The following is a 25,054-nucleotide window of genomic DNA, read 5'->3' as shown; positions in this document are numbered from 1 at the left end:
CACTCATGTCCATGGAGGCCCTCATTTCAGAATATTTATCTACAATGCTTGTTTCTATTAAAACTGAACTTCTGGTAAAACAGAAAAGGCACATTTAATGTGGTGAACCAACTAGTTGGGATGAAAACTGATTCCCAAACCAAAGGAACATTAAGAATATATAAGGTCAGTATTTTAATTTAAAACAGACTAAGTCTCCTGTTTTCAATGACGGGCTGTTACAGCACTTGTGACATTCCTGAATTTAGCAGAGTGACATCAGACCTATGTTTACAGAACTATTCAAACATCAAGGTCTTAAATACCTGAGAGATCTGTGAATATAAAGATGATCTTAATATTCCTAATGCTCTGGTGTTAAAAACACTTCCCACCAGACCTTGATATACAAGTGGATAAATCATATTAAATTAAATCAGTCTGTACTTGGGGAGCTATCTTAATCAGAAAGAGATTTAATGAAAAGCCTTAGCATAGATGAATCCTCTAATTATTACAGGCTAATATTTGTCCACAAAGAAGAATTTGTTTCAGAATTAGAGACCAGGGGAAGCCAGAAACATCAATTCAATAATGGAATGGCTAATTAAATGATAATGGAATCCTAATTATAATATATTGCTTTCCCCTACACATGATTTATTTACCACAACTGCTTTTCTCTTGGCTCATTAAGGAAAACAGTAAAATGCAATTACTGAAAATACAAAGGGAAAGAAAAAATAGGTAAATTAAAACTTTTTTTTAAACATGGAGAGATTCGGATGTAACAAAAAGTTTAATGATTGGGGGGGGGGGGGAGGTCCTGCTGCAGAAGATATGACTGTGTTCAATTAGTACATCTAGAAACTGGATGTCTGTCCTACATCCTTTAAGTCAGTCATTGTCCTTATGTGCTTACAATTCAGTTAAGACATACATCCATCAAATCAAAGGTACTGATGAAAAGTCTAGTAAGTGCTCAGTAAATCATGGCTATGATGACGATTGCAGATCCTGTGCTAGCTGCAGCTACTATGGAAGACTCAAAGACATGGAAATACAAGATATAATCATGTGAAAAGTAATAACAAGGGAAATTAATAAAAGTTAATACAAAATTTTAAAGAGAAGTGAAGTGAGTGTAATGGAAAATGAGTACTATGAGTTCAGAGAAGGACAAGATCACTGTGGACTGAAATGCCTAAACAGTTCTGAAAGCAAGAAGAATATTCCGGTTTAACATATGCATGAACCAGTTCCTTGAAATTTAGAAGAAACAGCATTTTCAATATGGAAAATACATTCTAGAAGAATCAAGTAGTTACAGAAAAACAAACATCAGATGCCTCAAAAAAAAAAAAAAAGAAAAAAGACTAATGCAATAGAGAATAGAGTTCAAAGCCATTCTCATGGATATATGGGAACTTAATGTACAACAAAGATGACATCACAAATCAACGAGGCAATGACAGGTTGCTTAATACATAGTGCTGGAGAAAAATAAAACTGCGTCCTCAACAACAACACATTTAAAGGAGGACTTGAGAGCTTTCCTGGTGGCGCAGTGGTTAAGAATCCGCCTGCCAATGCAGGGGACACAGGTTCGAGCCCTGGTCCAGGAAGATCCCACATGCCACGGAGCAACTAAGCCCGTGCACCACAACTACTGAGCCTGTGCTCTAGAGCCCGTAAGCCACAACTACTGAAGCCCGCGCGCCTAGAGCCCATGCTCCGCAACAAGAGAAGCCACCGCAATGAGAAGCCCGCGCACCACAACAAAGGGTAGCCCCCGCTCGCCACAACTAGAGAAAAGCCCGCGCGCAGCAACAAAGACCCAACACAGCCAAAAATAAATAAATAAATAAATAAATAAATAAATAAATAAATAAATAAATAAATAAATAAAGGAGGACTTGAGATGACAAAAACTTAAATGTAAGAGGTAGTTATATATTTAACATAAGAAAATGGAGACTTTTTCTGATCAAGTGGCAAGAAAGGTTTTATTAAAAATAAACTTCAAGAGCATAAATTATAAGGCAAAAAATTTTTAATGATTTTGATTACATTAAGTGTTTCTGTTCAGTGAATATGTAATAGAATAAGAACATATTTGCAATATTTAAAACTGAACAAAGGATTAATATCTATAACACAAAAAGAACTAGTACAAATCAATAAGTCACTACAGTAATCTCAATAGAAAAACAAGATATAAACATAGAAAAGGAAATGCAGAAACCTAATTGGCACATGAAAATCCTCTGTAATCAGACAAATGCAAACAAAACACCAATAAGGTACTACTTTACACATATCTGACTGGCAGAAAGTAGAAAGCTGGATAATACCAAATGCTGGTAGGAGTGAGAGGGTACAGGTACCCTCAAGCATTGCCAGAGTGAGTTTAGAGGGGAGTAACCATTTTGGAAAGCAATGTGGATCTAGTCAAATTAAGGCTACCTAATCCTCTGCCTCAGCAATTCATACTCTTGGACATGTATCACATGGGTACCAAAGAGAGCATAACAGCAGTGCTTTTGTGATGGTGAGTCAGAGGCTACCTTGGATGTCTGTCTTTGGGAGCCTCAATAACTGAGATGTGGAAGGGACACACCATGGAGAAGACAGTAGTCAGAAGCCAAGGATTAGATACACGTTTAACAGCACGATGACAAACTGAAATTATAATGGAGTAATCACAATTCAGGCATACAAAAATGGAATCAGGCAGCCACTGAGGATCTGGTCTCAGACGTGCCTCTGCACCACTGAGAACTTGAACTTTCTTTGAACTGTACAAGACCCAAGGATACCACCAATCACATTCAGAACAACACCTGCCAGCTGCACCACTATGGTCTCAAGGTCTCTCCCTGTAACTATGCAACCATTTTGGATCCCAGCCAATCCTTACTTAACAAGCATCCTTACTTCTTGCCAGCTCCAATTATAATTCTTGATAAACAACTCATGTAACTGTAACCTTGTGGTTTTTGCCTTTATAAACCTCCCCCATTTTGTAGTCTGGCAGAACACAATTCAAATGCTTCTTGAATCTGTAGCTCCTGGGCTGCAGTCCTAATAAACCCCGCATAAACACCTTCTTATTTCTATCAAGTCCCCTTTTCTAAAATTTTGGTTAACAAACATGAATGTATTCTAAAAGTAAAATGCTAAGTGAAAAAGCAATAAACAATAAGATATTAAACAGTCTAATTTGTGTAAACTTAAAAATGCAGGAATACAAAACACACCAAAAATTTTATAGGAACAATAGAAGCAAAAGTATACACATTAAATGTATCAGAATACCTATGGAAGAAGGAAGGAATGGGAGTAGGGTACAGGGAAAAGTAGAATAAATAAAAACAAAAGAGAAGCTTTGCTCAAGACCAACAACAATGTCCTATAAACCAAGGAGCATGATTAACTCAATCCTCTGAACCCCAGGTCTGCATTAAGTAATAACTGCTCTTAAGTAATTAATGGACAGTAGAAAACACAAATTAGGCCCTTTAAAATAATACACACCCCCCAATTAAAGAATCTAAATTAGCTACCATATCTACTCAGATAATAGCACATTTAGAAGGGAAGAGCTAACAGCATTTTTGAAGCAGGATTTGAAGCTCAACCCCCACTGCCATGGAACACTATAATTTTAATACACATCATGGGATGGCGGAGGGGAGGGGATGGTTTGTCTTGGCCGGTAAACCCTATTCTAAACTGGAGTACTACAAATTCTGAGGATGAGATTATTTAGATCTCTGGTTTTTATGTGCAACATTTTCGTTTTGGCTTGTGAGTCGACTGAAACCTGTCAAAATATCTTAAAATTTAGAAACAGCTTTGCTATGACTGCTCAGCTCAGCTCCCCTTTAATTGTCACATCTGAATCTAAAACAGATCTTTACTTGAGCTATCTTCATCTGCAAAGGATTTATATGAGGATCTATTCTCTTTATTTTTTTTTAATTTTACTTTGAGTAATTTTAGGTTTATAAAAAATGTTGCAAAGTACTCAAATGACTTCCAGTAAACTTCACCCACCCTCCCCGAATGTTAGTATCTTATACAACTATAGTACAATTAAATAAAACCAGGAGATTAACATTGATACTTTACTATTAGCTAATCTATTGATCAAATTTTACCCAAACTTTGCCAATTTTTTCACTATTGCCCTTTTTTTTGGTTCAGGATCCAATCCAGGAACCAATGTTGACAAGTATTTTCTGGCAGGTCTCTCAATTTGGTTTGTCTGATGTTTCCTCATGATTTAATCCAAGTTATGCATTTTGGCATGAATACTTCAGAAGCGATGATGGTCCCTTCTCAGTGAAGCCTATCAACATCCATTGTCTTTTTAACACAAAGTGATGCAACGTGGATGGACAACATTCACTTCCAATGTACACATCACCGTGGTTTGTTACCATCACTGGATGATAACATCTCATAACATTCAAAGCTTATGTTTTATTTTCTCCCGGTCATCCGAACTCTGGGATCTGATGATAATGTATACATTGTCTGCCTTCTCTAAATTCCACAGCTCTTTCTATGAACTTCTCTTACAGCACTTACCATTCTTCTAGTTTAAACTGTTTTTGTCAAAATCATATTTCTCGGATTAGATTATATACTCAAGGGCAGGCTGCATGTCTTTCTCTCTTTGTATTCTCCACATTGCTTTGGATCTACTATTCATACAGATACCTGTTCGAAAAATGATTCCTCTGTATTATGAAACCTAAGAAAAAAAGGAAAGAAACTAAATGCAAACAGTAGGCTATGTACTTCCTCATACTACTTTATTTGATACTCACAATAACCCCATGAAGTGGGTATTGAGACCCAGGTTAAGTAATTTGTACACGGTTACAAAGCCAGTAATGGACAAGGTGATGGTTTTAACCTAGGTCAATCTGATTCTAAAGCCCTGGGGTTAGGGTCAAGAATTTAATATAGGGAGGCAGTTCAGGATTTCTCATTTTCAGTTTGGTAAACTGAAGATCAGAGAGATTAAATAATTTTTCAAAGAGGCTTAGAGTTTGGCTGAATAAAAGGACTAAGCTTAGAGTTTGGCTGAATAAAAGGACTAAATTTAGAAGCTAGGTTTCCTGCCTCCTAGCTTTAGTTAGTTCTTTCCATTTCATAAAAGGAATGGAGCGCAGGCCCCCAAATTGTACTTTGGTATTCTCAATAAGCACATTTTTAAAAGTTAAGATCTAGAAGAATATAATTGGTCTTTACATTATCTTTTTAAAAGTCTCTCAAAAAGTTGGTTGGCAGCAAAAGCCTTTTAGACAACTTAAATATCTTAATTGTATTACACTGCAAATATAACTGAAATTCTTTCCATTTCTGAAACACATTACAAACAAAACATCAATTAATCAACATTTACCCACAGCGGAAGAAAACACACTGTTCTAATTGAGAAAGTGGCCGATGGAAAAGGACTGGGCTATGGTATATTTTCTTGCCTGTGTTTCTGAAATAGAAAAGTTTTCCATTACTCTTCTAGGTATGATTATGAATACCTAATTCTATTCGAAAGAATTAGGGGCTCATATGTGAACTTTAAAATGGTTCCTTCATTGACCTGTAATAAAGTGAGAAATGGTATGGTCTATCACATTCCCAGGGTAAACTAGGTTATCTTTTTAATGTTTTTTTAAAAAAATTATTTATTTTTGGCTGCGTTGGGTCTTTGTTGGTGTGTGCGGGCTTTCTCTAGTTGCTGCGAGTGGGGACTACTCTTCGTTGTGGTGCGTGGGCTTCTCATTGCGGTGGCTTCTCTTGCTGCGGAGCACGGGCTCTAGGCATGCGGGCTTCAGTAGTTGCAGCACGCGGGCTCAGTAGTTGTGGCTCACGGCTCTAGAGCGCAGGCTCAGTAGTTGTGGCACATGGGCTTAGCTGCTCCGTGGCATGTGGGATCTTCCAGGACCAGGGTTCGAACCCGTGTCTCCTGCATTGGCAGGCGGATTCTTAACCACTGCGCCACCAGGGAAGCCCCTAGGTTATCTTTTATTCCAGTGAATGTACATTGCTTGGAGTAAATTTGCTACTTAATATGAATAAACCTCGTTTTAGTAAAGTATCTCTTACATCCAGCCTGGCAGAGAAAACTAAAGGTTTATAAGTGAGTAGGATGACCATATAAATGAATATTCTCTTGTGCTTCATTCATCTCTGTCTATAGTTTTATCTCTATGGTGCTGCTACTACCCATCATTCTCATGAAAATCCATCAGTGACTCTTGGGGCAATATTTCCTTTTCTCTCTAAAGAAACAGAAATACTCTATACCTGGCTCACCTGGAGTTACAGTATGACTTTGGGTCTCTCTGACTTGACTGTCTTCAAATCTCTCTGTAGATTTGGCCTCCACCTTTCTTAACCATAGGTATATATACAAAAATATTGCCCACACCGAGGAAGTTAGGAAAGGCAACTTGATAGCAAAATACATTCAATAAGACTCACTCAGAGACACTAGCTTGCACATTTAAAATAAAGGCTAAACTTATATTCTGGTATCTTTCAGTCTAGAAAAAAAGCTCAGTCATTCTAAGGCTGACTTAGTATGTTTTTCTCATGTACTGCTGTGGATGCAGCTAATTAGAGATCACTTAACTCTGTGTGTGTATGTGGTATCCTGCCCCAAGTTCCAAGGTCAAAGTCGGTTTCAATGTCAAACTAAGCTGTTCCTGCTCTGGGGAGGGGGGGTGGGGGGGGGTGTGCGGGGGTGGTCCCTGAAAAATCATTCTTGATCTTACTAGTGTCTAGAATGGCTTAAATGTAGTCATAGAATCAGCTCTAGACCCCTGTGAATACCTACATAAGCATTAATTCTTGAGACTTCCAAAAACTGACCTTAGGAATTCATCACTGAATCATATGGAAGCAGAAAGCTTTTAATCTTGTAGTTCTTGTAATTTTTTTTTTTTAAACTCACCAACTCAGTCAGAAATTTTACTAGATTGTACAGGTTCCTCAAGAGTAATGTCTGAGTATTAACAATGTCTTTGTATGTCATATAGCACTTAGTTCGATGCTGTCTCGTTATAGACATTCAATAAATAACTGCTGAGTGAGTGATAACTATCATAACTGGCTTAATAAAAATGTCTTAGCCTTGTTAACAATCATTTTCATTCAAGTATCAATAAGAGATTTTAAATAATACCTTAAAACAGTGAGTTTAAACTTATGTGGCTTTAAACTTATGACTTATATATCTCAGTCACCTGGGACAATTAGTGATGATGGTATCAAGACTGGACAGAAAATTGGGTGCTTGCTTTTCTCACTGGATCTGAATTATAAGCCCAGTTGTATCTGATCCTCAGTCATGTAGCCGAGAAAAGAGTTGCATGAGCTACTTATCCAAGAAACACAAAGTGGAATGCCACTTGCTAAACTATTTTTAAAAGTCACTAAGGCAGGTCTATTTATAGCCCATAAGCAGCCAATAGCCCTGGGGTGATGACTTGTGCTACCTTTTCTTTTCTTTTTTTTTTTTTTTTGAGTTTTATTTTATTTAGAGCTACCTTTTATCTTATGAAGCTTGAGAACAGAGTAATTTCAGGACTGTCTGGGAATTACATTCATTTCAATAAAAACTTCAAGTGATTTGGAAACTCTTGATCAAATCAACCCCCCATCCTCCATGCCTAAAGATGAGTAACATAAATCTCTGCATGGTGGCCATAGTGGAAGTTGAAGGTACATGACTGAGGGAGAACTATAATTTCACTGGGTCATTATTAATGGGAAGAGACTCTTACGGGTATGCTTGGGCTAAGAAGTACTTAACTCTATTCAATGGGCCTAGTACAAGATAAATTTTGGGCATTCATCAAAAGGAAGAGATGAACTATTCTTTTATTTTCTACATTAAATCCTTGTGGGCCATCTCCCAGAATACTTCTGGCTTGATGAATATATAAAAATGGTGGCAGTGATGAACAGAAATGGAGAAGCTGAGAAGAAAGTAAGTCGTTTGGTATTAGAAATATTATATTTGGGGTGACAGAGACAGATCTAGATAAAGTGTCTCTACTTACTGGAGATCCAGGTAGGTCAGACCTCAGGAGACAGGTTAGTCAGAAGCATAAATTTGAGAATCATTAGCAAACAGATGATAGTGGTAGTCACAGCATGGAGGTATATTCTAAGGGAGAGACTATAATGAGAAAAGAGCTGACAGCAGAGGGCAGAACTTTGGGGAATGGTCTTTCCATTGGAGATCAGAAAAGGAAAGGAAGCCTGCAAGGGAGACCTAAAGGAGAAAATAGTTATGAGGAAAATCAGCAAGATGTAAAGGTACTGGCACATGTGTGTAAGGAAGAGTCCAAGATACCCACAAGGGTCTAGGCCCTACAGCAGTGTCATCTGCATTTGTGTAGTGCAGTCATTCTGATTACTGGTTTGGGGCACTGACTGCGAGGGGGACCTTAGTTTTTGTCAGTGCAGCAGCAGCCTCTTGGTTATCTCTTGATTAACGTTCCCTTGTGGGAAATCAGTCAGAACTCAAGATTTTGAGGAGTAAAAATGTGAACTTGGTATTTAGATTGGCACTTTCAAAACATAAAAGATAACTGAGAAGACTGCATATGACAAAAGATTTTGCTCATCCATTTTTCTACCTGGCACTATCTAGATTCAATCTGACTGTTCACCAAAACTGCTCCTGAATCTTTCTTTAAAGGTGGAGATTCAGAGCCATAGGGGGAAAAAAGGCATGTATATTTCACTCCAAGAAGTGGGATTTATGTCACTGATGAGGAAACTAGGTTTCAGAATTATTTAAAAATTAATTTTGCTAGGCTGAAATTGCCTTAAATATCTAAATATCTTAGATATTTAAACACTTTTTTAAACATGAAAGCAATTCCTAAGAATAGCAATACACAGAGAAATCTGGAGAAATAAATATACTAAAATGCGACATGCAAATTGATCTGCTTTAGAATAAATCTGCATATAGTGTCCTGCAGTGGTACATTTTACAAAGAGAATTAAAGCCATGAAATTAACATTTTAATGAAGCAGACAGACTATTGACTTCAAGACTACTTACTGATTGCAGCTTCCAGGTGGCCTAATGAGACGAAAATGAAGTTTATACCTTCAGCTAGTCTAGGCTAGGGCTGTTTGGAGATGGGTTGAATTTAAATTAGAAAATACTGCTGTGTGCAAACATGTTTAAGCTAGCAAGTCGTCGTTGCAAACCTTGGCACCACACAAATGCTTAATTTAAAATACTTATGGCCTCCCCCACCCTCACCCCTCACACACACGGTCTAGTCTAATTTTTTCTAAGCACTGTCCTAAAACCAGTGGGAAGTGACTGTACTTTGGAAAACATTAAAACAGCTTTATCAGAATGATTCCTCTTAATCGTCTTACAGGGCCATGAAATGTAAGAATGAAAGGGGTGCATGGACACCGAGTGGGCCTTCCCACCTCTGGGTGAACCTTTCAAGCACAGGGACCCCTTGGGGCAGCCTTTTTCATTGTAGGCAGCTCTAATTTGTAGAAATGCTCTCATTATGTGAGGAAATTTGAGACTGAAATTGATTCCCTGGGGACTTCTACTCCTCAGTTTTAGTTCTGTCTCCTAAAAACAAACAGTATGATACTATTGAGTCAGGAGATAGGTAGGCCCCCCCAGGATGAACAGCTGGAGTTCATTCCCTGTGGACCAATACTCCAAGATGAAAATAGCTGGACAATTGAGAGAGGAGGCTGGGCCCTGCCCACATAAGAGACCACATATTTCTCATTCTCAAAGTCGAGGAGACCTTGCCGACTAGAAAGCTCCATGGAGGTCAAAAGGGGAGTGATGTCAAGGCTACCCATAGGCCTCTTCGCTGGAATCCATCTTGGCTGAGAGATGCATGGACACACATGGGAGGATCCTGAAATATACCAAATACAGACTCAGAACCAGGTAAATCAAAATGACTGGCCAAAGGAAACCCAGAAGAAATGCCCCGTATAAGTGATTGAAACTACCACGAGGGCACTACTCTCTCTCAGAGTCTGCCCATGTGTCTATCCACACATACTGTACTCTTTTTCCTCCTAAGAAACACTTTACATGTTTCACTACTTTCCATCTTTGTGGGAATTCTTTTCTGCAAAGCCGAAGGGCCAGGGCCTTGTCACTGGCCACTGGTCCCTGGTGGTCTAGCGGCTAGGATTCAGCGCTCGCACTGCCCCGGCCTGACTCCAGTCTCTGGCCAGCAACTGAAACCCTGCTTCAAGCCGCTGCAGGCCAAGGCCACCTGAGATCACTATTAGCTTTTGTGAGTAACAATTCTTTGAACATGTAGAGCAGGGGTTGGCCAGCTACGGGCCAATTCCACTTCTGTTTGTGCAGCCTGTGAGCTAAGAACGTTTATTTTCCGTTTTTAAATGGCTGGGGAAAAAAATCGAAAGAACATGTTTTATGACACGTGAAAGTCATCAAATTCAAATTTCAGTGTCCGTAAATAAAGTTTTAGTGGAACACAGACGCTTATTCACTTGCACCACAACAGCAGAGATAAGTAGTTGCGAAAGAAACTGTATTGTAGGCCTGCACAGCCTACGATGTTTACTATCTGGCCCTCTCCAGAAAAGTTTGCCAAATCTTCTCTTAGTCTTCTCTAAGCTAAGAAGTCACAGTTCTAAAGAACAGAGGAAAGATTTCCAGACTACTGAATGCATTCCTGTCTCCTTGTCCCTTGTGGGGTTGCTGAGGCCTGGGAAGGAGGATCTGAAGGGTCGCAGGGTTGTAGCCCGGAAACGGCACACACCTCTTCAGCTCTGTCTGGGCCAGAGCTGTTCCTATGGTCCTGACTAGTTGGAAGGGTGCTTGGACACATATGGAGTGAGAGAAGAACCATACTGATGAGCATTAGTAATGACCATGGCTTCTAGTCAATATAAAAAGCAATCACCTGCCCAGTTCCTCCCTAACCTGTAATGCCACTCCCCAGAGATAATCATTTCTAACATTTTAAGCTGTTTATTCTCATGTTTACCTCCATATAGCTATGTAAAATGCCTACACTGACATTTCCTAAGTTTTTTTATACTTTTCCTGTTATCTATCAACTTCCTACTATGAAAAATGAGGATTTTTGTAGCATTTCTTGTAGCATTTCTCCCCATTCCTCCCTTCCTCCCTTCCTCCATGGCCCTAATACAGTTAGATCATAATATTGATAAGGTCAATATTTAGTGCTTACTTTAAAAAACAAGGCAGATATTCACAATGTAGTTGTATAGTAACTATTACATTTTTTTCCTGTGCTACTAATCATTTTCCCTGGAGTTAATAACGGCCTTATTTTTCCCTTTGCTTAATTTTCTAGAGACCTGTCACTAGTTCAACCCCAAACTTAGCCACAAGTACAAATCTCCTTCCAGTACATTCACACGCACCAGACAATCTAGCAGTTTCATCCTCTTGGGGACGTTCTTCGTGGAACCCTCCATGCTTCTGCTCTGATCAGGACTGTAGTCTTCAAGGTCTGTTGTGCAGCTACCATCCTGGATCTTCCTTCACCATCATCCTGGAGATTCCCTTCCTAGGCTGTTTTCCTTGTTTCCTGAATCTTCTATCTTTATCTTTTTTTGGTTTACTTCTTTATTTTGTTAGAATTCATCCTCCCTTAACACCCTAAGAAAGGTGCATGAGAGGTAAACTTTGAGATCTTAAATTTTTGACGACGCCTATTCTGTCCTCACACTTGATGGAGAAATCAGCTATATTCAGAATTCTTAGTTGGAAACCATTTTCCTCCAAAAAATTAAAGGACTTTCTCTATTTTTTCTACCAATGTTCCTCTGGGCAATTGTGATGCCATTCTAATTTTTGATCTTTTGAATGTTACTTCCCCTCTTTCGAAGCTTTTAGGATCTTTGTTTTGTTGCTGGTATTATGAAATTTAATAATGATTATGATTTGTGGTAGGTGTTTTCCTTTCATTATCTTGCGTACTCACTGGGCTCTCTCAAAATCTAGACATTCATCTTTCTGGAAAAATCTGGGATCACTTCTTGAATAATTTCTTTGATGATTTACTCCCTGTACCAAAGACTACAACTTTCAGGAAATAGTTTTTTGCGTGTTTACTCTGTGTCAGATACTATTTCCTACGTATTTTGTTTCTTATATAATTTGCATTATATGTTAGTACTAAGCTCCTTATATACATTTTATTTCACGGAAGCAGCACACTGTGTTAGGTAAAGCTTTATTACCCTCATTTACTAATAAAATGTTAAATAAATCACCAAGGTCACAAAGCTAGGAAGACATGGAATTACAATTCTAGCTCAATTCCTTCTTCATTGAAATGTTCTAAGTTATTATATTTTACTGTCTCGGAAGGAAAGTTGTACAGTCTCCATTTCTAGAGATCTCATCTTTCTCTAAATTTAAATGTGATCTATCTAAAGACAAGTGATGGGAAACAAGGGCTGAGTTCATGTGATTGAAAGAGCACCATTCAAGGATCAATGTGCCCACAAAGCCTCCCAAGTAGATGGCCATGGTGCTTAAACTTTCTAGAATCACTCCTGTATTTCAGACCATTGAAACAAAAGCTCTCTGTTACTGAATGTGCATAATACATAGAAAGGAAGAAAAAGAAAGGCATTTGGGAGAAACAACTGATTCGATTAACAGTTTGTGAAAAGCTCTTAAATGAGACACAGAACTAATGATTTTGGACAAGTCCAGAGTTTAGAACAACCCCCTAATGCTTGTGTGTCCAGGTAGAAGCCTAAGACGGTCGAAGATGAGCAGGATCTGAGTCCAGGATGAGGAGTACAGAAAGGGTAGAGGTGACCTCTAACACAAGCCTCACCTCTTTAACCATTTTACTACAGGCTGGCTTCATGAATTAAAGAGAGCCTTGAGAAGTTATCTCTTGGGGTTCAAATACTGGACCTGGTTGTCTAGTGCAGAAGGAATGAACTATACACTCTTCTGAGGGGCATTTTCCAAGCTGCTGGTAAGATCCAGTAAGATCCACGGTAGCAGAAAGTGTTTGTGGTTTTAAAAGCTCAGTAATCTACTCTGCTGTACTGTTAACATAGCTGCAAGGATAATCTCTCTCATACACACTTATCAGCCCATTATTTCCTGGTAAAAACCCTATGGGTTTTCTATTTGTCTACTTGATTAAATCTAACTACTGCAGCCTAGCACTGGAAAGCCTTTTGAGAAGGAAGCTGGGTGGATACCAACCAACCGGTCCCCCGACCTAACGAGCTGCCCCATCTGCCCCATCACTATATTCGCCCTAATAGCCCAATGTTGGAGTTGGCCCCAAGTCTGTCTTGTTCCCAAATTTATGCTATTCTTTTCTTCTGCATTTTTGAATTTTTATTTATATGATACACCAACTGAATTATACTATTTATAAAGAACTTAAATGCAACATTTATTTCACTTTGTTGGTATGTCTCTGGCACTGCACTGAAGGAAAAAAAAACAAACAGAAACCTTGCCAAATAACTTAAATGCTTCCATTAAAATGTATTATTTTCTCCATGTGCTAACCTTGGAATATGAAGCTTGCAGCACTGACCATGATAAATGGGTTTGTGCTAAACTAGTCATATTCATGTGAATACTGAAAAGTATTTGTTGGTGGGAAGTTAACTGGCCCACACGGGATTAAACCCACAATCTTGGTCTTATTGGTCTTTAACCAAAAGAAATAATATACTGAAGTAAAAGTTAGTGTTCTGCTTTGGTTGTTTTACCACTTCAATAATTATCTTCACTCACAGAGGAACTTTAGTGTTGAAAAATTGCCCAGAAATACTACAACAGTTCTTGGCATCTAGTAAAAATATTTGGAAAGTGACAGCATACCATATTCAAACTTAGAATCCCAAAATTCAGGCTCTCTTCTGGAAAACTATGCAGACCTATTATTTGAAACCATTGGTATAAATATCACCTTGATATAAATAAACCTTTCTAACATATTATTTTTAAATGTACCTTATTAAGGTCGGCAAAAGCTGAGAGTAGCTGAGTCTTGATGGATGGGTAAGAACGGCATTGCAAACAAGGGCAAATGTTCCAGTTGAGAATGAGCACAATGTGTTCAGGAGGCACTGAAAATTCAAGTTTAGCAGAATGAAGATAAGGTGGAGGTATCAGTGTAGCTCGAGTTAGAGCTGGCACATAACTGTACTCAATACAATAGTGATTGGAATGAATGATGAAAACTTAAGAGAAGAAAACTTCTGGGTCTACTATAAGAATCAGGAAGAGAGTGGGCCTAAGAAAAAGACAAGGAATGGGAAACCAGACAAGAAGGAAGAAGGTCAGGAGAGCTTGCTGTACACCAGTAATAATATATTACAGCAAAGTACCTAAAAGAAAATAGGTAAAAGATGGGAGGAATTCAGTACTAAGAAATGGGTGTATACAGACAACAAAATGAAAACTGATTCTCGTTAAGTTTCAGGGAATAAAAGATACATAATAAACCTCTTATTCACAAAAATGGTATGATTAAAACTGATCTCTAAAGAACTTAAAAGAGAAGGAAAAAAGGTCAAAGACAAATCAATAAACTCTATAGGCAATCATTTCTGAAGACTAGCATTAATCAACGGGATAGCCTTTAGGTTCATGATTTATGGGGGGAGTATATATGTATAAAATGCTCATTTTATGCTTCATTAAAATATTTGAGGATTATATAACAAGATTCCAGTATAGCATAAACTTTGTAGATACCTTTAAAAATGTCCAATAATTTGTTTCATCGTTTTTTCCTAGAGAAGTATTATGTACTGTTTCATTTCAATTAAAATAGAATTCCTGAGACAAGAGTAGAAAGATGGGAGATCACAATTTTATACACTGTGCAAAGAAATGAGACCTTCCCACATGATGGTTAATCCAACAGAACAAACTGGCCACTTTGGTGTAAACACCTGGGAACTCTGGTTTTGAAAATATGTGGATAGGCCCCCCCACATATTATGAAAGGAATCTTAGTAAATGAGGCTAAACGAAACAGCAGTACAACTCGATGCAAACTCGTTACTTGAAAACGAGTAAGCCAAAAAAGGAATTCATAAAAGAGCTCTAGTCAGGGATTATCTAACAATCAATTATCTAACAGATTATCTGAGAGATACACGATCAAATGGAGTAAAAATGTTTAGGGTAGAGTCTAGATGGTGGCTATATGAGTGTTCACTGTTAACTTCTTTGAACTGTACTCTATGTTTTAAATTTTTCATAAAGAAATGTTGGATAAAAACCAACTAGGTGGATCTGCAGGACTATGTGAATTCAGAGAAAAACGTATTCTGGCATGAACAAGTTTCTGAAACTTTTGATTATTTTTCCTTAATTTAATTTTTATTAGAATAACATATACACATAAATTAAAAAATCAAATAGCACAATAAGGCTTATAATGAAAAGTAGCAGGCCACTACCATATCCCTAAGTTTCCAGGTCCTAAAAACATAAGTGTGAAACTACAAAAACTTTATTAAAATATAAAACCTATATTACATTTCTTATGTAAGTTTTTTAAAAAAATGAATGTGTGTGGGGAATAAAACGAATTGCAGAGTCATGGAATGACAATTTTAGAATTTTACACGTTCTGATGAAACTCATAGGAAGCTGTCTTCTACAATGTCACAAAAATCTCTTCTGCGTAACAGGAGAGGGAGTGAAGACATCACAGTGAAACAGGGAGCCCAACATAGCAGCAGTTTCTTAGTGGTGCTGCTTATACCTTAGGCAAGAGAAAGAGGAGAAAGCTCAGCTAAGAAACCAAAACAATTTAATCACTGAGACCTGAAAATGTATGTCATTTTCCAACCCATTGATTAAAAGCCCAACCTGACTGAAATATCACATGAAAGGACTGGATTATATTTCCTTGAAATTTGTTTCAGGGAAAACTTTCTGTTATTCTCCAACTAGATAGATGCTAGGATCAATCCCAGGTAAAATATACGGACAATATGCCATTTTACCAGACTTTTAAAATTTTTCATGTGGAGTTTGCACACATACCAAGATTTAAGTAGTATGTTCAAATTCTTGATTAGCTGGCTAGGGATACTCTTTTTTAAAGGTGACGGTGAATTCTAATTAAATCATCCTGACAGTAATTAAAATGAACAATTTGCCAAGTACAGGAACAGTATTTTCTTGAATATGACTTTCTTTGGAAAGACAAAATATAATCAATCTGATATTTTACTGAAGTTTCAGTATAATATTCTCTTAATAGTTTTTAACTTTAAGACTTACTCATTGCATTTTGCCTTAAGTAATTCAGATAACTGGAAATAGCACTGAATTTCTTGGCTGTTAACTTACACGAACTGAAAGAGTTAAAGAAGATAGAAAGGTGAATGAAGAGATGAGGGGCAGGCAGGCAGACTGATATGCAATTAAATAACACTAATGAAAGTTCAGGAGATACAAAGTCCAACTTTGTCATATAAAACAAACTTCACTTTAGGATAAATGTAAAACATGACTTAGTTTTCCAGTAACAAATATGGTTGATCAAGAAAAACTTCTTATAGACTTAAAACGTTATCCTAAAATATTTAATTTTGCTGTATAGAATCACAGAAAGGCCATGGTCAAAATCAGCATAAGTAGTAAATGTAATTATTTTTCCTAATGGAGTCTTAGACTTGGCTCATTATTTAGTTTCATCTCACAGAAAGTGGATTTTCAAGTGTTGAGAACAATTTTTGAATAATAGTTTTGAGATACATCTACTAAAATCCTTGATAAAATTAACCACCAGCGAATGCTTTGTCATAAATAATGAACATTAGTTTTGAAGGGATATATGGAATTTATGATCATATGCCAGAATATACTATCTACTGGATTTGATTTTAAAGTCCTTCAACTAAGCCTTATTCTATAGCCATTCAACATTGAGGGTAGGGAATTCAAGAGCTCTTTAATTTGGGTTAACTGGGAAGATCTATTTTCCAGTTCAGATTGCTTCAAGAATGGCATTTTTGTTGCCTCAAGTATATTTTGTGAAAGGAAACTGCTAGTAACAGGTTGGCAAATAATAGTTCCTATTGGACATACCTTAATAAACAGGTGACTTTTGTTATCATTTGTAATCAATCCAGTAACTGAATGGATATAAACGGATGCTACTAAAATATATGAAATGGATTAAACAATCCCCCAGCAGTTTCATTCACACAGTTCTCTGCTTGGCAACCCACCCCCCTTCCTTATACATGAAATAATGATATATTTCAGTCCTGCTCTATAAACAATATAATTCATTCTGAATTGAGAAAGTCACATTAACAGGGCTTCACGATACATGAATATAACTACTAAGCTAGGAAAGTATGTTTTCTTGTCAATCAAGTTGATTATTTAATATTCCTTTCTTTTAATGCATGTTGGAAAATGAGAAAGGGATTGGAGAGGGAAGAGTACAAAGTATCCATTCATCCACTGTTATGGAGGGCTTGGGAGGTGCTAAGCCCTGTGCTCAGAGCTGGGATCACAAAGATGAGCCGTAACTCTCATGACATTAACAGTCTGGTAGGAGAGATAGGCATGTAAATAAACAAATTACAGTGCTACCAATTTGAGAATGTACAAGATACAGGGACATTCAAAGGAAGGAATGAATATGGTGGAAGGGGTGTGGTGGGGAAATTTCTAAGAAGAGCAACAGCCAAGCCCCATTTTCAAGGTGTATAGATATTCACCCCTAGACTACATGGGGGTATTTAAAACAAAGAGAAAGACAAATAAAGATGAAATGGTGTAGTGTGTTATTAATTTTTCACATGTTTGTTCCCTTAATGGCCTGTGGGCTTTAGATTATTAGGGAAGACAGGTCTATGTTTTTTATTAACTATTGTAGTTTCAGGGTCTGGTTATAGGAAGTGCTCAATAAAACTTTTGTAGGATTATTTCCTCTGTTAACATAACATTCCAAATATAATACATGAATATAAAACACTTGTTTTTTCACATCTGTATACATCGATAACCTAAATTTAGAAGTTAAATAAATATATTATTTTACTTAATGCAATAAAAATAGTTCCAAAAGGACTTTCATGTTTTGACCTTAAAGGATGCAACATAAATAGTCTACTTCTTAATTCAATGCTAAACTCAAAGCTCAGGTGCTGCAATCTGTACCTGAACGGCTAATTAGTAGTAATTATGATGTGTTTATGGAACACGTAAGTGTGGCCCAGGTACTGAGCTAAATTCTTTACACAGATTATGCCATTTGTTGCTGACAATAATCCTAAAAGGCGGGTATCCTCATTTTACAAATGTGATGAGGATAGTTTAGCAGGTTGATCATCACACTCTAGTTTGGAAAGTAACATTTTTTTCTTCTACAGTTGTAATACACACAATTTTAGTTATACAAACTGTTTTTACAATGCCCTAATCTGTGAAAGTAGCACCCTTTTATCTGCTGATTGACAAATGCAAAGCAAACTGCATATCAGCTACCCAAATTTACCTCTAAGTTAAAGGACTGAAAAGAAGAGAACATTTTAGAACACTAAACTTGTATCATCACAGCATGCTTTGATGTTACAAATCATACAGTGTATTTCATTAGTGATATCTGGAAAAGTAATGGCTGGCACATTAATTAGCCTTAGTTAGGCACATCCTTGCTGGTTTATAGGCACTTACCGTTTTTTCTTGTTTTAATATATTTGGCAACCTTGAACTTGTTTTATTTGTGTAAAAATACATTGACCTGGCCCTTTTGCATGCTCAAGTATCTGAGTTTTCTATGTATATTTAACATTCCCATGTTACTACCTGCTGCTAGATAATTAGTTCCCGAAAACTCTGAGTTTCAAGCAGTGAAACATAAAATGATCTGTTTTAATGTCAAGTTTCCATTCCAAATTTGTAATTTGCCTATTAATTTCCCTCTGCTGTGTAGGAGCCATGCCTCATCACTCCCAGAATATATATGAGACCCACCATCACATTAAGAGTGGCTAATAAATAGATTTATTGCTTCTTGGTAGGGCAAATCAAATCTTGTTCTTTCTAATGCATTCTTCACTTCTTTTTAGGAATCAAGTGATTTCCTTGCCACCTATAAAACTGTTTCAGCTAACGGATAGCTAAGCAACTACCTTCTTTCCTATCTAAAAAGCAATCTCTCAAAAGCCCGAGTTAGAGTATTATAAGATCAGTGGTAGAAGCTTAAAGTGCATAGCCGACAAAAACTTATAAGTGATGTTTTAAGCCACATCTTCTTCACCCACAAATATTCTAGAATTACTAGGAGTTTGGATGAAGGCCCTTCCTAAGCAGAAGGATCCAGAATTCTTATAGACAAATCAGGTTCCAAGAATCTTCTCTAGATACTCTAGGAATAGAATGACTATATGAGTGAAATCAAATACACCAGAAGGGCAGAGCTGAAGGCGGATGTCCTTGAACTCTCACCATGAGGAAACAATTATCATCCCTGTTTCAAAACAAACAATTCAATAAAATAAAACTGAAAATGCCATATAGAAGGCAGAAAAACTTAGACTGAATCACCTCTTGGATGCTGGGATTTATTACAAGGGATCCTTTTCAAATGCTGGACAAACAGCCAGAAAGCATCCTTGCCTGTTGCTAAATATTCGTCAAAGACAAAAAGCTTGTACAATCAACAGCAGACCCAAAGGGAACTACAAAACCAGTGGGTGGAAGTTCATCCCTTTACAGTAGGATACACTGACATGCTTTGAATAACAAAGATAAAATAGCTTTTATTTATAGTTTATCTATCTACGGGTATACAAATCTGTGGTTTGTTTTGTTGCTTTCATTTCTACAGTGTAATACATAAACTTAATTCACTCTAATAATACTAGTGCTTAAAGAACAGACATCCAATTTCAATAGTTTTATAATTTGGGAATTAGGTGAACAGGAGAAAAATATAATCTTATTCAGCTGTATGTCTTAATTTAAATCTTTAGTAGCTGGCAATACACTATCCCCTTTCTCTACTTTTTTCTCCTCAACGTGGCACCCCCCTCACAGTGATTCTCCAGGCTTAGGATAAACACACATTCCAGTGCCACCCCTTCCTCAATTCATTCAATTAAAAATAAATAAAAGCAAGGTCAGCATCCAGCTCTGTTGCAAAGAACTCTAACGTGATATCCTAGAAGACCTCTTGTTATTGTGTTGCATACACCGACTGTAAACCCCAGAGAGATGACAACATTTTGTTCTCAATAAAACTAAATGTGGAATTTGTAGACATAATGTTTTTTAAGTGTTCTGAAGCTCACTGTCATGAAAGGGCTATGGCAGTAGGAAGTTCCAAGTGAACCTAACTGAGATTTAATATCTGATGAACTGGAAAGCAGGCCAATTTGCCAAACAACCAATTTGCAGAATTTACAAAATGTACTGTTTACCAAAATCTTGTTTAACTATCAAGTTTGTAGCAATTCAGATTGGAAAGGAAAAAAACATTTTAACAACTTTTGAAGACTTCTGCAGTTCTGATTGGCTTTCATTGGGTATTTTATTAATTTGCTACAGCTGGACAAAATTGAGGGGGAAGGGGCAGAGACTGAAAGGTAAGGGGAAAGTCTGAAGCCTGCGAATCCCGGAGCTCTGGCTCCCAACAGCTGTACCAGCAACTCCGTATGACTTTGCATCTGCTTTCCTGCCCCCTCCCCACCTCTATGTGCGTGAATGGTAGGGCAGAGTAAAGAGACCCTCTTAGGAGGTTGTCTGGGGCCCAGACACAGGAGCAGAAACTGGTAAAAAGGAGGGCAGAAGAGGAGGGCAAGGTGCTTTTCCCCAAGGACTGAGTCCCAGGGAAAGAGAAGATTCTGATTAAAAGTTCAAGGAACTCCTTCCTAGAGGGACTTCTGTCAGGATGAGAGAATACAGGGCTGCCTGGCCCTTGGGGAGCTGGCAACTTGGGGAGACATGCGGCCATGCCCTAGGCAGCGACACAGTGTCTCACGCCCGTGGACTGCAGGGAGAACTTCTACCAGACGGTCAGAGCCCATGAGACAGCAAGACTTGGAAATTTTTGGTGGACCCTTGGAGAGAGATGATGAGGTGCAGCAGCCATGCTGGAGGGGCTCCAAGATGGGACTTTCTGATATTAACCCAAACTCATCTGCACCTTTAGGCCAGGAAGACTTGGGGACATCTGGAATTATCTTTTAAACATTGTTCTTGAATGAAAATCAAGTGGAGCAACTTGATTTAATTCAAATCAAGAGTCAAACTATTGTCTAAAGGGAGAACTGTTCAAAAAAAAAAACTTTGCCGTAAACAGCTGAGTTCTTCATACTATAGATATTGTTAGGAAAGGGAGGAGATTATAAACTTCAAGTTTTAACTCACACCATTTAGTTTCCATTTTCTCTTATATTATTTGTCATCCTACTCTCTGAAAAATTAAATTAGATAACAAGCCTATTTTTATACAAATAAAAACCTTATATTCTTACAAGAGGACATTTCAGGCTTCAGAACTTCAAAAGATAACTTAATGCATCAGAGTCTGTATCTTTGAATCTTAGAATTTTAAATTCAGTACAGCCAGTTTCTATTTCAAGTTTCCCTAATGGGTTTTCTATTTCTGAGAAATTTTATAATAACAAATACAGTTACTAAAAATAATCTCTTTGAAATTTCAGTAACCGCATGAGAAAGATGTTGCATTCTGTAGTCTCAACGTTATTTTTTTTAAAGCACTACCATGTTTAAATAACCACAAATTGCCAAGAAGTTTTATAAAGAACTGAAGATTCCTGAAATCTCAGAAAATCATCAGCTTCTTAGAATTGAGGGAGATCTCAGAAGTCTTCTAGTTCTATCTAGTTTATCCTGGCCCCCAATTCTCCCTAAACTACCCTCAAGGCAGGGGATGTTTCTAGAAGAAGGAAATGTCCATCAGGGTCAAGTGTTGGTGATGGGGCAAAAAGGGACAAGATCTGGGTTTTACGACACAGGGGAGGCTGTTCCGGTTCAGTGGGACACGGGGGTGGGAGACGGACTGCGGAGCTCATGAAGCCATTAGGGGTGAGGCTGTAGTGACAGCGTCCACAGCTCTTCTAAGAAGCTTGCATCTGAAGGGAAGAAAGAGGTAGCAGGAAAGCTGGACTAGGGGTGGGGATTGAAAAGTGTTGTGCAATTGTGCAGTTTTTTCCTTTTTCTTTTTAAAGACTGAAGACATCTGAATGACATTAAATGCTGAAGACAGGAACCATTAGTAAGCTCAAGTTTAAAGCTATGGTAAAGAAAGAGGACAGAGTTTGAATTGAAGTTTCCTGAGGGGGCAGAAGGGTAAGGGATACATTGTGGAGATGGAAAAAAATGAAACAGAATTTTAGACAGGAGGATGAGCTCTTTCATTACAACAGGAAGCAATGAGTATAGACTCAGCTAATCTGTAGGTCTGAGGGCAGAAAGAGAAGGGAGTTCTGGTTTGATGGTGTCTGATTTCTTTGCGAAAGAAATGGGGGCAGGAGGATGGGCGCTGGAGTGTTGAGGATGGGCAGGGGAGGCTTAAAATTGCTACTGTAGAGAACAGGAAAACTGGCCAGGGAAATACAGAAAAACAGCCAGCACTGAGGGTTCTTTGGAGACCCGCAACTATACTGGGTTGGAGAGTGTCCATCCCCACCGCCGCCCACCACCCCACAAATCCATGTCCACTGGAACCTCAGAATGTAATCTTATTTGGAAATAGGGTCTCTGCAAATGTAATTAGTTAAACTGTGATAAGGCTGTACTGGATTAGGCCGGGAGCTAAATCCAAAATGAGTGGATCCTTGTAAGAAGAAGAGAGACCTAGGGAAGAAGGCCACGTGAAGACAGAGGCAGAGATTGGAGTTATGTTGCCACAAGCCAAGGAATGCCAAGGATTGTTGGCAACCACTAGAAGCCAGAAGAGTCAAGAAAGGATTCTTCCCTAGAGACTTCAGAGGGAGCGTGGCTGCTGACACATTGATTTCAGGCTTCTAACTTCCAGACCATAAGAGAATAAGTTGCTATTGTTTTAAGCCAACCCAGTTTGTGGTAATTTGTTACAGCAGCCCTAGAAAACTAATACTGCAAAGAATTTATTTTGGCAGTAATCTGAATGGTTTGGGGGATTTTCTCCAGCGGAGCTCAAAGCCAGTGCAGGTACAGCAAAGGCAGTCAGCTGGCGAGACCCAGGGTTGCACCTCTACCAGGAGTGGGCACTAGGGCTAAGGTGCTGAGGATACTGGCAAGAATATGGTTTAAAGGATGGGCCACAGAGTATAACTGGGACTGGAGAAAAGAGTGCAGGCAGGTGAATGATTATGAATAGGGAAAAAGAATAAAGGCATTTAGGGAAGAGAGATCTTCACGAGAGTAAAGAACAGCTACAGGGGGAATAACTTACCAACAGCTGTAATATGAGACTGTCATCAGAGAATGAGATGTTTAAATTTAATGTGTAACAGGCAGAGCAAATCCAGAAGACAAAATTCAAAGTATAAAGCAGCATGGATAATGGGGAGATCAAGAAACTGAGCTAAATGTGTCATCATATACATGAAATTACCTACGAGGATGGCTTGACCAGGGATGGAGTGGAAAGCTAAGCCAGGTGCTAAGGCTCCTCTCTCCACTGAAATGAAGGCTGAGGCAGAGAATGGAGAGATGGTTTGATTGACAGCTGAGAGGAGTAAAAGTTGCTGTATTTAGACACAAAAGGCTCAAAAAAGAATCCCCAAAAAATTTTTTTGAACTCCAAGGGACATTAAGTCAGAGGTGAATTAAGAACATCATAAGGTAGTAAGATGTGACAGTGAATTGCTTTCACTTGAGAGGGCAACAGGAAAGTACCCACCCCACTGATGATTGAGATAATTTTTCTTATTTAGCTCATATTTCTCTTACAGAGATTGTAACTTGGGTGTTACAAAGTCACTCTGATATCTAACACTTTACCTTTATTTATGTCATTTAAGGAAGCCTACAGTTTTTAAAATACAGTGATATTGGTTCCTTATCAGGACAGCGATTGGTTCTTCCTTTCCCATGGGCATCAAAAAACGTTGTTCGAAAGAAAGATCACTGATACTTCATGATGTGTGCTTGAGAAGCAAAGGACATCAATGAAGACACAAGACCTTAATATCAGGCTCTAGAATAGCTTAGCCAGTTCTTATGGATTCTAATCATTACAGAGGTCTAGTAACCTTAAAGCAGAAAAAAGTCAGACTAATTGCCATCACTGAAAGATTTTTTTTTTTCCTTAGGCTGCATCATCAACTATGACCAATAATTAACTAGACAATTACAAGGAGAAATCCAGAGAACCTTCTAGAATACTGTCAGAGTGTGGCCATATGCCATCAATCTCTACACTATGCAAAGCAGTGATCTTCTTTAACCTTCTTTAAGACTGTGGCATCTGCACCTACAAAACATATGATATCTTGAATGGATTCATTAAAGTCACCAAGAAGCCCTCTTAAAAAAAAGCCATCCTAGATATGGATCAGCTAACCAGTATAATTATTAACAACAAAAACAACAACTGAAACAACAAAGCTGTTTTTGGTTATATGTACTGAGGGGCTGGAAAAAAGGGGGAGCAAGAGCAGGGTAGGCAACAGGCTAACAGTATAGAAAAGTGAGGTTCATGTATGCAACTGCAACACAAACTGGGGCATCTTTTTTTAAATTGAAGTATAGTTGATTCACAGTGTTACATTAGTTTCAGGTGTACAATATAGTGATTTGATATCTTTATAGACTTATTCCATTCAAAATTATTATAAAATTTTGGCTATATTCCCAGTGTTGTACAATATATTCTTACATCTTATTTATTTTACACCTAAGTTACACCTCTTAATCACCTTCCCCTATCTTCCCCTACCCCTACCACTAGTTACCCACAGATAACCACTAGTTTGTTCCCTGCATCTGAGTCTGTTTGTATTTTGTTATATTCATTCGTTTTATTTTTTAGATTCCACATATAAGTGAAAACATACAGTA

At 37.9% G+C, this 25,054-nt stretch overlaps 1 protein-coding gene across 11 annotated transcripts in view; it reads right to left on the bottom strand.

Annotated features, from left to right (window-relative positions):
• The window catches only part of LCLAT1 (lysocardiolipin acyltransferase 1), a 191,412-nt gene that overhangs the window by 38,155 nt on the left and 128,203 nt on the right, over nt 1-25,054 (bottom strand). For 3 of the 11 annotated variants that reach the window (XM_068564818.1, XM_068564815.1, XM_068564814.1), the window contains one exon: nt 9,804-9,920. The exons of 2 other annotated variants lie outside the window; for them this stretch is intronic. In XM_068564818.1, coding sequence (XP_068420919.1) covers nt 9,804-9,920 — 117 coding nt within the window. Of the gene's footprint in view, nt 1-4,123; nt 4,742-4,785; nt 5,486-9,079; nt 9,921-14,011; nt 14,128-25,054 lie in introns of those variants that run through there. 6 more of the 11 variants (XM_068564820.1, XM_068564819.1, XM_068564821.1 and 3 more) reach the window with 6 other exon arrangements.

The sequence above is a fragment of the Eschrichtius robustus genome, chromosome 15 (assembly GCF_028021215.1).
Source record: "Eschrichtius robustus isolate mEscRob2 chromosome 15, mEscRob2.pri, whole genome shotgun sequence".
NCBI classification, from domain to species: domain Eukaryota; kingdom Metazoa; phylum Chordata; class Mammalia; order Artiodactyla; family Eschrichtiidae; genus Eschrichtius; species Eschrichtius robustus.
Note: the sequence above shows the minus strand (reverse complement) of the source record. Positions and strands in the feature narration are given on the sequence as shown.